Source organism: Poecile atricapillus, chromosome 1 (assembly GCF_030490865.1).
Source record: "Poecile atricapillus isolate bPoeAtr1 chromosome 1, bPoeAtr1.hap1, whole genome shotgun sequence".
Taxonomy (NCBI): Eukaryota; Metazoa; Chordata; class Aves; order Passeriformes; family Paridae; genus Poecile; species Poecile atricapillus.
The window spans coordinates 176009232-176021705 of NC_081249.1; the positions used below are offsets into that span (position 1 = coordinate 176009232).

General features: G+C 51.8%; 1 protein-coding gene across 1 annotated transcript; it reads right to left on the minus strand.

Annotated features, from left to right (window-relative positions):
• Positions 1-704: 704 nt before the first annotated feature.
• Positions 705-2829, minus strand: SIX6 (SIX homeobox 6). The gene is made up of 2 exons (XM_058853412.1): positions 2086-2829; positions 705-930 (listed from the first exon to the last, which is right to left on the minus strand). Exons 1-2 carry the CDS (start codon positions 2655-2657, stop codon positions 762-764), a joined length of 741 nt encoding a protein of 246 aa, XP_058709395.1. The 5' UTR covers positions 2658-2829; the 3' UTR covers positions 705-761.
• Between the last annotated feature and the right edge of the window lie 9645 nt (positions 2830-12474).

Genomic DNA, 12474 nt, shown 5'->3' on the forward strand with positions numbered 1-12474 from the left:
CCGGCTCCTCCCAGCTCCCTGCCCGGCAAAGACATCACCCCCGCTCCCGGGGACCGGCTATTTCGGCTCCTGCCGAGCTGCTGCTGAAATACCCGTGGCCTCGGAGATCTGCTCTGCGTAAACCGGCAGGCTTGAGACCGACACCGTCATTTCAAAGCAGATGCGAGGGTCGTTCACCAAATATTTTATTATGGTTTTAGGCTGCTTCATACAGTTTCGTCCTGCACATGCTCTACAAGTCACCTGTGCACATAGAGAACAAGCCAAAAATAATAATAATTAATAATAATAATAGAAAAAAAAAATCTACCATAGCAATCATTAAATAAGTAAATAAACATTATATATATATATATAAAAAACCCCTTTAAAGTAAAGCAAAACCCAACCAAAAGAACAGCGTCTTTTCAACATGGAACAGCCCCGCGGGATAAGAGCAGGGACTCAGACATTTTGCAACTTGGCGTTCGGTTTTTTGATGATTTTTTTTTTTTTTAACGTTTTCTGGGCTTTCTTTAATTATTTCTTTTTAGGCATCAATTCTCCAAATCCTTCCAAATAAAGGCGACAACGATTTTAATGATTTTTTTTGTTGTTGTTGCAGTCTGCTGCGGGGCTGGGAGGGAGGCGCGGGAGGGGAGCGCCCCGTACCCCGCGTTCGGCTCCCGTGCCGGGCACCGCCAGCCCCGCTGCTCCGGCCGTGTCGGCAGGCACCGGTGAGCCGGGCCTCCCTCTCGGCCCGCTTTGCCGTGGCGGTGGTGTCAGATGTCACATTCACTGTCGCTGGATGTGATGGAGATGGCGGAGGTGGCCGCTTTGCTGGAGAGGCTGGCTGCGGGGCTGGAGGCGGCCCCCACCGCCTCCCCGCCGCTCTCCTCCTCCGCTTGCAGCGAGCGCACCGAGCCCTGCGTTAGGACCTGCTGCTGTAGCCTGCAAGGAAGCGGCACACACGGCATCACCGCCCGCCCTCCGCACCCCGGCACCCTCCGACAGCGCCCTGTGCCCCCCCAGGGGCTCTCCCCACCGGCACCCCCACACCGCTGCCCCCGACCTCCGGCTCGCAGCAGTTACAGCGCTGATAGGAGAGAGGAGAAGCTGGGTGGGCGCCCTGTTCCTCTGCTCTGTCTGAGAAATCGGGTGCCCACCCCAGGGTCAGCCCCGCTCCTCGGCTGGCATACCCAGGGGAAAGTTGTCTCCCTCCTCCGCAGCCTGTCCCCAAACCGGGCCTCATCTTAGGGGTCAGTAATGCCCTGCAGCAGCTCCCGGGCGGCGTTTCCCGTCCAGTAGGCCTTACATCTTCCCTTAGCCGATAAAAAAGGGCTCCGGGTGACAGTACCCACGTTCCCGATGCGCGACAGCCCGGCTGAGGGGTGACAAGGGGAATTTTCCCCACCCCGGGATCCTGGGGAGGAGATAAAGGGGGAAGTCTGCTCCCTCCCCTGCTTGCTGGGGCGTCATCTTGTGTCACCATCGTTGGGGTAACACTGCTCATTTAGAGCCGTGATTTTCTTCTGTAGCGTTTCCTTTTTTTAAATTTATATATATATACATATATACATGTTGTATTTCTATTATATATTTATATATATAAAATGGGAAAAAGAACAATATCCCAAAGAATGTGCCCGGATGGCTCCGGTGGAGGAACAGGGCACGGCGGCTGTGGCAGGGCCCGCAGAGGACATGGCCGGCTCTTCTCAGGATGGACAATCTCAAACCGGTATTTCTATGTCCGGGCAAAACTTTGAAGGGGGTTTGCCTCCGCTCAGCCCCTGAACGTGGCCCTTCTGCAGCCAGCTCCAGCCGGTGCCTCCAGGCTGCCCCTGTCCTGCTCCCCCTGTCCTGCTCCCCCACAGGGCAGCCAAGAGGGAGCCCAGGGCGGGGATCCTGCCCTATGAAATCGAAGTAATTAATAAGCCTTAGAGTTTTCCCGCTGCTCCTGCTTTATCTCTCTGCATTTCCCGGGGAGAAATCTCCCGGGCTCGTTTCCCCCATCCTCTGCCGGCAGTCTCGCACCGCCTCCCCGCAGCCTCCGGCCTCGGAGGGGAACCTGTGTCCCGACGGGACGGGCAGCGCCTTCCTTACCTGTTCTTAGCGGCTGCTGCCCTGTCCCTTTGCCTGCGGTTTTTGAACCAGTTGCCCACTTGCGTGGGGGTAAGTCCCGTGGCCTGAGCCAGTTCCCGCTTTTTGCTGGGGTTGGGGTAAGGGTCCTGCAGGTACCACTCCCGCAGCAAATGCCTCGTCCTCTCCTTGAAGCAATGTGTCTTCTGCTCGCCGTCCCAGATGGTGCGGGGCAGCGGGAACTTCTTCCTCACCCGGTACTTGTCCACCGGCCCCAGGGGTCGGCCCCGCAGCTTCTCCGCCTCCTGGTAGTGCGCTTCCAGCCAGAGGGCTTGCAGTTTGGAGTGGGACTCCTTGGTGAACTTGTGGTTCTCCAGGATATGGTAGAGCTCCCGGTAGTTCCCCGTGTGGAAGGCCACGATGGCCCGGGCTCTCAGCACCGACTCGTTCTTGTTGAGCGCCTCGCAGGCCGCGGGGGCCACGGGCAGGGACCAGAGGAAGCGCCCCAGGCGCTCGATGTCCCCGCTCTCCTCCAGGGTCTCGCATACCCCGGCCACCTGCTGCGGGCTGAAATTGAGGATGGGCAGCTGGAACATGGAGGCGGCGCCGGGCTCCGCTCCGCGCTCCGCGCACCCCCGGCGATGCCCGCCGCGCACAGCCCCGCGGCGGGGAAGGGGCAGCGGCCCCGGGCCGCCCCTCGCTCCGCTGCTGCCTCCGCCGGTGCCGGCGGAGCTGCCGCGGGAGGGACGGCGGAGGGCGGAGAGGCGATGGGGACCGCTCGGCAGCTCCGGCGACTGGGGGCGGTGGGCAGGGGCGAGGCGGAGGAGGATGGAGCGAGGAGGAGGGCGGGCGGGGGGGGGGGGGGGAGGAGGGAGGGAGGGAAGGGAAAAAAAAAAAAAAGGAGGAAAAAAGGAGAAGAAGAAAAAAAGGAAACCAGAAAAGGCACAAGCGCAGCTCCCCGCCGCCGCGGCGCTGCTGCGGGAGCGGCTGATTTGCTGCGGGCTCGGCAGATTGGCTCCCGGGTTTCCATGGCGGGGCTGCCACTCACTGTCAGCCGCTGCCAATCACGGCCGAAAGCCCCGCACCGCCCCGCTGCCCGCCCCGCTCCCCGCCCCGCTCCCCGCCGAGCCCCGGCCGCTCCCCGGGGACCGCGACCCCGCCGCCCTGCCCCGCCGACCCGCGCAGGGCAGAGCCGCCCCGCCGCCCCGGGGAAGGCAGGCTGAGGGGAGGGGAGAGAAGGGCTCCCGTTTCAGGGTGCTGGCTGTAGGTTAGAGGGAGTGGTCCCAGCGACAGGAAGGCCGGGACCCCCACATCCTCCCCGGTAAAGCTACGGGGTCCGGCCAGGTGATGCTCGCACAGAGCTCCGTGCACCCGCGGGAGGAGAGGGGAATAAGGCAGAGCTGAGAAATCGGATAAAAAAATGGGCTGCGTTACAGTGACAGTGATGCTGGGAGCGCCCCTGACAATGGATGCGGCGGGAGGACCGCAGGAACAGCCGAGATTTAGGGAAAAACTCTCCCCTTCCCCTTGTAGGTGACTTCCCATTTCGGTTAAGAAGAGGAATTATCTGCAGAGCCCAGCGCCCTTCCCCGTTCAACCAAAGCGTTGTAATTTTTTTTTTTTTTTGTTTTTTAACATTTAAACCCTTATTGTTTTCGGCTGAATGGTCCTGAATAGACGCCGAGAATAGTCGCGAGGAGTGAGAAGTCATTTGTAGGTCAGGAAAGCGACTTAAAGCAGATTTCGGGAATCTTTTGAAATATTGATCACCTCGTAGTAATCATTCTGCGTGGGTTTTTTCCCCCCTCGGTGCCCCGAGAGAGCGACAGCGGGGCTGGGTACGAGGTGATCCCCGGCCGCCCCTTCGGAGGAGCGGGACCAGCTCCAGACGTCTCGGGATGGGATAAAATCACTTTCTGAGCTGAGAAGATACGATTTATTTTCCATAGAGAATTATCAAGAAGCCACTCTTTGTTCCACAAATAGCTGCTCAGTGGTAATTTCTTCCCGAGAATATTAGGGACTATGCTTGGAAGGGCAGCATATATTTTGAATTAAGCGCAATATGTTCTCCCCTCTGCTCTATGCAATGTATTTTTTTCTAGAGTGCTTGTCAAAAAAATCCCTTCTTAATTTGATATCTTGTTATTGCCTCTTCCTCCCCCCTTATTCTTTTTTTTCCCCTATTGTTTTTGTTTTCCTTTCTCCCCTTCTTTAAGAAAGCTCTTTTGCTTGTTTCCTGTAGACCGAAATTAAACAGATTTACATTTTCTCCAATCATTTCTCCACAGAAATGGAGCTGGACTGAGACTCGCCGTCTTTTCTTTAGTATCAAGTACAATTTGTCTTTTGCTTGTGAAGATTTGGTAAATCAGAAGGCAGATAGATAGCGCAGATGGTCGGAGGTGTCGGGTCAGATTATGGTACGCCTCAGTACAGTGCTAAGCTCATTCTGACGGAAAACCCTGATATTATTTTCACAGATCTACACAGTTCACTTGAAAAAAACCCTTCGAGCCATTTACATCATTTATGTGAGGCTCACAGCTAGCGGGATGGAAAAGCTTTCAATACTGCTCATTTTCATAAAACCCGACAGAGCTGGGGAGACATAAAAGCGCACACAAAACTCACGAGTTCAGAGACACTCCACAGAAACTTAAAAAAATATAAGGAGTGACTGTTCTGCTTCACCTTTACCCAAGTTGGATTTGCCGATCTACTTACGGGGGGAAAATAAAGGCGGGGGGGAGAAAAAACTAGAGAAGAGGAGAATATAATGTATAAATATTGCCGAGAGTCCTCTTCCAGCCTTCCATCCCACCACTGTCCTCTCCGCTAGGGAAAAACAATAATTTGACCAAGTCAACGAAAGATCCCAAATAACGTTTTCGGGCAGGAATTTAAAAAGCCTCCAGATCTCCTCGGTATGAGCATCGGGCTTCTCCAGCGAGCGGGTGAGAAGGCGGCGACCTCGGCGGCTCCGGGCGCGTCCCCGCGGGCAGGAGCTGCCCCGCCGCCCCCAGCCCAGCCCGCCGAGCCCCCGGCAGCGTCCCAGGACGGGGCTGATGGAGAAAAACCTCTGCTGGGAGAGACGTGGAGGGATAGAAAACCTGTGTTAATGGGTAGCTTATTTAGAACGGCCACATGATGATGGTGATGGTCATGATGAAGATGATTACTAATGTTACTGAAGTTTTTGTTTGCTTGTTTGTTTGTTTTTCCTTTTTATTTTTTTTTCTTATTTTCTATTTTTTTAAATCATGCACATGATCTGGCGAGGGAGTTATTGGGATGCAGCCTAATGACCATGAACAGAGCAAGACAGGCTCCGTAATGAAAGCCAGGACTGTAGGCTAAAGAAATGAATCCTCATTAAGAGCAGCTCGCAGGGGCGAGGGGCTGTCCCCCAGGTCCCCAGCCTTTGTTCCCCAGAAACCTGCCCGGATGGGGCGATGCTGGCAGCACTGCTGGGAGGGGAGAGGGAGAGAAAGAAAAGCGACACCGAAATGGACCCAGGAACCTTTTGTTAACCATTTAAAGGGTCACCCAAGGCGGAAAACCAGTCCAGCCCCAGTAGTTTTGCACCGTCTTCAGCTGGGAACGGTGGGTTTTGGGAAGTGCCACAATCCGGTGTGACTGAATTGTCCCTCTTCGAGAAAGGTTCTCGGGGCTCCTTGCTTTGTGCCACCGGGGCCGAGAGACATCAGCTTCAAGGGGGGCCCCTCCATCCCTTTCCCAGCTCTCAGGGAATTTTCTCCACGGCCGGCACCACGACAGGTTTCCCCTTGCCCCGCCGCTCCACAAGAGCTCCACCGCCGGAGCGGGCCGGGCCGGGCTTTGCCCCCGGAGCGAGACCCGCAGCGATCGCAGCGGCCCCAGCAGCGACCCCATCCCCGTGGGACGCGATGTCCGAGGAAGCCGAGGGTCCTGCCGTGCCCAAGTTCCTGGCTCACCCCCCGTGTCTTATTAGAGCTGCGGATGAGCCTGGGGGTGCACTCGGCCGTGCTCTCTTCGTTTCGTCCCTTTCCCCCAGTTTTCTTCTTTCCCCCTCCCTCCTCCCATATCATAGAAACACTGCTCTTGCATTAACAGCCGGCAATGATAACTACTTTTATTTAGGTGACAGCTTTGACCCTTGCTACAGGTAGCGTGATAAGCTAACCCTGCAGAGACCAACCCACTGGAGAACAAGAAATAAAACTGTACATGAAAAAATATTTATCAAAAATATGACGAGACGTCTGTAGCACCTCGATGGCCTGCATGGACACAGGGGTTCTGGGCTCAGGATAGGATATATTCCCCTCTCCTCAGAGCCTTAAAGCAAAAACACGCTGAGCAACATATCTGTACATCTTTGCATCAGCACTTGTCAGCTATCCTGGGTCCTAGAATCTCAGTCACTGGGGGTTATTTATCTAGACGGAGATTCCAAACGCAGCAGAGGTGCGAATACATTTTTAAAGCCCTTGATTGGCATTAAGCAGTGTATTAAAAAATACCCTCGGGAAGAAGAAGCCTCACTTTAAAGTCTCGGTAGGATTGTCAGAGATGTGGGAGTTCATTAAGAGATGCTGACGGGGAGAACCGGATCGCAGGCAGTCCCTCGGGCGGGTATCTGGGAAACCAGCCGGGATTTTCCGGCCTCGGATGGGTCTCGGCAGGATCCCGGCTGGTGCCGGGGAGCGCTGCGGGACGGGCGGGGCTGGAGGAGCGGGAGGCTCCCTGTGCTCCCCCCGGCTGGCTCTTACCCCGCTCCCCCGGAGCAGGCGGGGGATGCTCAGCCCGAGGACAGTGCCCACTGTCGCGGACAGAAAAGGTTACTGGAAATGTCAGCGCCCCTCGGGGAGCGGGGAAGGGATTTTCGGGAGCCATCCGGGAGCTTTGATGGAGGACCTCAAGCTCAGGATGCTGGAGTGGGGAAACGACCTGTGTTTCGATGTGTTTCACATGCTTGCCTTATTATTTTTAAGAGTGCCATAATTGTTGAAATAACAACTATCAATCGTTTAAATTCTTCCTAAAAATGAAGTTACTTTTAAAGCTGTAAGCTGCTTAATATTAGAATGAGTGGGCAGGTTGGATACTCACTTAAGCTCCTCATACCTGTTGAAAGCACTGAAGAGTCCCTAAAATGCTGTTGGACTGAAAGAGATGTTCACCCACTTTCTACTCTCACACCACATATTCATTAAATCTTTGTTCTTCGGTGTATTATTTAGGTTACTTGTCAAAAGAAGTATCAGGCCATGGCTGGTGCATCCGAAGTTAAAATAAAGATGCACTGAAAACTCAAAATATCTGAATTTTGAGATTAGTAAGGAAAGATGTTCCTTTTACAGGCCCCTGGTGAAGGCCATGGCTGCAGACAGAAAGTACCTACAGACCAAGATTGATCTTTAATTTTCTTTTGGGTGAAACTATGAACCTGGTTTTAAAGTTTCAAATCCTTTGGGATTTGTTTAGCTGCTGCCTTCACCTGCAGATAAATACACACAGTGCGAAATCTCCTTCAAAGAGATGTTCCTGTACAATCTTCAGTCTGCTTCTATCAGGATTTCACTGAAAATTTCAACAAAAGCTACAAAAATCACAAAATATTAAAATAAATAGAATTGTGTTCTCCTCTCCTCTCCTCTCCTCTCCTCTCCTCTCCTCTCCTCTCCTCTCCTCTCCTCTCCTCTCCTCTCCTCTCCTCTCCTCTCCTCTCCTCTCCTCTCCTCTCCTCTCCTCTCCTCTCCTCTCCTCTCCTCTCCTCTCCTCTCCTCTCCTCTCCTCTCCTCTCCTCTCCTCTCCTCTCCTCTCCTCTCCTCTCCTCTCCTCTCCCTTCTTTTACATTTGAGTCCTTTAAATATTAGGATGGGGATGAGGGTTGTCACGAAATTTATTTAGCAGAAAGCAGGAATGGGGAAAATTCGCGGGTTTGGGGGAGGTGAAGAACCACAGTCAGATACACAGAGGTGTCTAAATATTTCTGAGGCTGCGTCTGGGAGAAATCCCTGGCCTGGGCGCTGGCACTGAGCTGGACTCCAGCCCTTCCTGGAGGTGATTCGCTGTGGTTGAAGTCTGCTCAGGAACTGGGGTACCTCTTTTCTTGGGAGGGATCTCCTCCGCAGCTTTGGGTACCATGTGGGAATCAGGCACCACCCCGGGCTTGGAAACAGGTTTGAGGCCACGGCTGAAGGTGAGCATCTGCCTGGGTTCCAGCATTACAGTGTTGCTTCAAGGAGAAAATTTATCCCGGAGCATGTCCCTCATGAGGACAGGAACCTTCTATCCCTTATCCCGATAAATCAGGCAGTGACACTTCCCTGCTTTCTTCTGTCCGGGTGTCTCCAGAGACCTTCCCGAACTCTATCACAGGTACTGCTAGAGGCACTGGGTGCCCTGTGCTCTCCGCTGGGTTTCCATCAGCTGCAACAGCCGGCCATCAGAACTGGGGGGAGCCGCCAGAACACAGGAGAGGCGCATGAAGCTCAACGAGAGTCGGCACCAGGGCCATCCATTAACAAGATGATGGGTTTGGCTGTCTGCCAGCAGTGGGGAGAAGGTTTGGGAGCCTTTTCTGAGCTCTGACTTGACTACGTTTCTTTTCAGAGTAAAGCAACCCATTCATCGCTGATTAGAGATGATACTATGAAAGAGCCCTTCCTCCTTGCCATCGGTTATGAAAGTGGCTGTCTATGGCTTTGGGGTGAGTTGGGGACTTTTTAGAGGGATTCTGCTGGGAAGAGAAAACAAACAAGTCTGAACCAGCGGCATACAAAGCTCCCCTTTCTGCAGCCTCAGAAGGCATTTTTTTTTGGTGGGTACAGAGTGATAACCTCTGCTTGGGAGTCCTTATAATAAATAGATGGGTAAAGGAGCTCCTGGGCCTTGCCAAGCCCCGGTGGGAACAGGCCGTAGGGGGAATTAACCGTGAAGTCCCTGCTGGATTTATCCAAAGCCTGTTGAACTGACTGACCACCTTCCGGGTGAACTGGGGTCCTCGGATCTGTGGGAACCTCAGCCTCCCTTGGCACTGCTACTTCAATTACCGGGACACGGCCAGGTGTTAGTGAGCATCATTGAAGTTACCTGCTATTCTGCTGTTAAATTCCCATTTCGAGAAGTTTAGAGGGTCTTTAAGGAATTGCTTAAGGCAGGATAAAGCTTTGAAGCCATTTCTCCTTGGGAAAACATCGAATGTTTTGGGAAGATGGAGTGGCAAATGTAGAGCCCCAGAGGCATCTAGGAATTAGAGTGTCCCTAGGGAGCAGGGCAAGGAGGCGGCTCTCACCCTCCGGGACAGGCAGGGAAATAGGCGGGAGATGTTCTTGTAAAGGACAGAGCCTCACCACAGAGCAGAGACCGTAGACAACTGGCTTCCAAAAGAACATTCCTCTTTCCATATCCCTCTCTTTTTTATTCCCCTTCCTCATGTCTGACCTGAAGCCAGGTAGGTCAGCTATTTCTCTTTGAAGCTGAGTTTCTTGTTGGTTGAATTGTTCTGAAAGCAGCATCGCATCTGATTGATGCCTGGGCTGCAGCTGACAGGGAGAATTTTCTGTGTCTCTCTCTCTTCGGTCCCGTTTCTATTTCTCTATCCTTTCTTCTTTCACTGGCAGATTTCTTTTCCCCCTCTCCAGTTTATACCCTACCATCAATTTATTTCCCTTTGCTTATTGATAATATTAAATCCATCCTCTGCCTCAGTAATCTCAATTTGGAGTAAAAAACAACCAAGTGCGGAGGGAAGCATCATATTCTAGTTTCTTGCACTCCGGGACTGTGCATTTTTGCCTTGTGATTCTGCACTTCCATAAACAAACAAACACACACACAATTTTATGAGCACAGCTTGTGTTGAGGCAAGCGGCGGCATCCTTAGTGTGAATCAGTGCTCCGGGATGAGAAGGGAGATGTTTTAATGCCTTTTTGAACTATCTGAGGGTCGGGCCCGTGAAGGCTTGAGGGAAGGAGGATTTAGGATGATTTCCACCTGCTGGTTCAGCAACACGAGTGGGACCTGAAGGGTTGGATAAAGCACATTACATTCTACAGCTCCTTATTTTTGTGCCACATCCCGAAGCGTTTATGTGTGTAATTAACCCCCAGCAGGTTTCCAGACGATGTCCCGTTCTAGAGGCGCTGCCTCCTCTCCCCGCCCGGCCACCGCCCGCCTGCCTGCGCGCTGCCCCCGGTAGATGGAGCATCCTCATCGCTTTTCGCCCGAAGCCCTCAGAAATGTTGGTCTTTCCCTCATGAGTCCCACAGTTCAGGCAAACGGGTGGTTCGGGGGCACGCGCGGCCCGCCGATGTGTCCCTGGGGGAGCGGAGCTCCGCGGCCGCTGGCGATAAGGCCGCCCGGCCGGCGCTGCGTTTGTTCCGCTGGCTGAACGGGCTCAGCTCTTTCTCCCGACCGCCGAAGCTGCTTCGGGCTTGCCCGGTTACCCCGGCTGCCAGCAGCCCCGGCACGGAGCGCGGCGGGCAGCTGGCACCTGCCGCCCTCCCCGCACCCTTGGCCGGGGCTGAGGTGCCCCGGGACGCGGGGGCTGCCCCGCGGGGCGTGGCCGGCGCTCAGGGGCAGCGCCCGCCGGTCAGCGGGGCTTTGGCCCCTTCGTTCTTGGGTGAGTCTCTGGACGGCTCTTCCCCTTTTCCCTTCTGGCAGCGCCCGAGACAATGCGGGGCGTTCTGGTGGCTTTCCCAGTGCTGATGGCTCCCCAAAGGCAGAGGGTCCCGGCCCCGCTCTCCACCCTGACAAACTCGGGCCCCGTTTCTCACGCCGCCATTTTGTGGCCCTCCTCCTCAGCACCTGAGGTGTCCCACAGTATGGAAGTTCCCCCCATCATTTTTTCACTTTGAAAAGTGAAAAATAGTTTTAATTTTTAAATCCCAGGACTTTAGGGAGTAATCTGCGGCAAAAGCCTTTCGTTTGGTATGTGCTGAACTAAGTAAATTGTGGCAATCCAATGGGTGCTTGCTTCAGGTCGGCTCATGGGGTTCAGGTCTTCTCCAGGGTTTCCTACAACAGTGTGGTAAAAGAAAGACAGAGGACCATAATCAACACGATGAGAGGCACATTTTAATTTTATTTTATCAACAGAAATAAAAAGTTGCAAAATGTAAGGTCTTGTAAATTTCAAGAAGATTCAAACAACCAGTCCCTTTACAGTCATAAACAGTAATAAATAGTATGAGAAAAGCACAGGTTTGCTCTCAAAAGAACCTCCCTAAAAGGAAAATTATTCATAAGACCCAACTGGAATTAATGCTGTTTCACAGCCTACAGCTGGTAGAATCGAGATATAGATTTTAAGGAAGATATTTACCCCACAGGTTATGGGTATTTTCCACCTTTTAATGAAGAACCTGGCTGTTGCCAGATGGGTTACTGAGAAGTGGCATTATTAATGTTAGTGCTATAAAGGCTTGAGACCATGTCAGGCAGTTTGCTTGTGGGTTCTGCACCAATGCAATCTTCTAATAGTTAAAACTTTTTTTGCTGTGATCGAATTCTGTATAATTACATAAATGCCGTGCAAAAATGCAAAATGCACAATAATACTTTTCTCCTGGCAGCCTTCTGAATAGCCCCGCTAGAAAGAATAGATGCACTCTGAAGCTGGTTTACCCAGGTGCGTGTGTTACATATTTATATTTAACAAAAATATCTGCCTCACAGGAGAGTTTCCTCTGAATCTGTCATCCTGAGTTGGCTGATAGTTTGATGCTACTTTTCTGCAGTATGTCCAAGAATAAGTCTTTGCTACAGTCATATCCTGGAAGACATCAGATGTCAAAAGTTTGTTGCAGACTGGTGTTACCTACTGTTTTTAAAATCTACAAACACCGTATATATTACCAGTGTAATTGAATCTCTCAGCCCTTTCTGCTAGTGACACCTGTATCCTCTTAATTCACAGCACAGAATAGCATTTGACATTTGCACTTACACTACTTCATTTTAGCAATACCAGAATAACAAGTATTTTACATATGCATGCTTTCTGAAGCACTATTTTCTGCAACCTTACCCTTTTCATAATTTTGTTGTAAAACTACAGTAAAAGAAAATAAACACTTTAATTCTCTCTACAAAAGTATTAGTACTATTCTATAAAAATATTAAAAAGATAAAATTATTTGTATTTTTATGTGGCAATAGTCTCTATCTAATAATATACAGCTATACAGTCTGTCCTATCCATGAACTTTGTGTTGCAATTTATAAAACAATAAATAATTTTTTTTTGCCCCAATATCTTTTAGTTTTTATGGGAAGGTTGAGAAAACCAGGTAAGAAACACTGTTAAAATGTTTCTAGAGAACAACTTCTTAATACATGCTCCAAACTGTATTTTCTTTTTCATAGTAAGGAATTACTTTGGATTTTTTTTCACATGGTGTGAAAGCAAAAATATTCTGCCT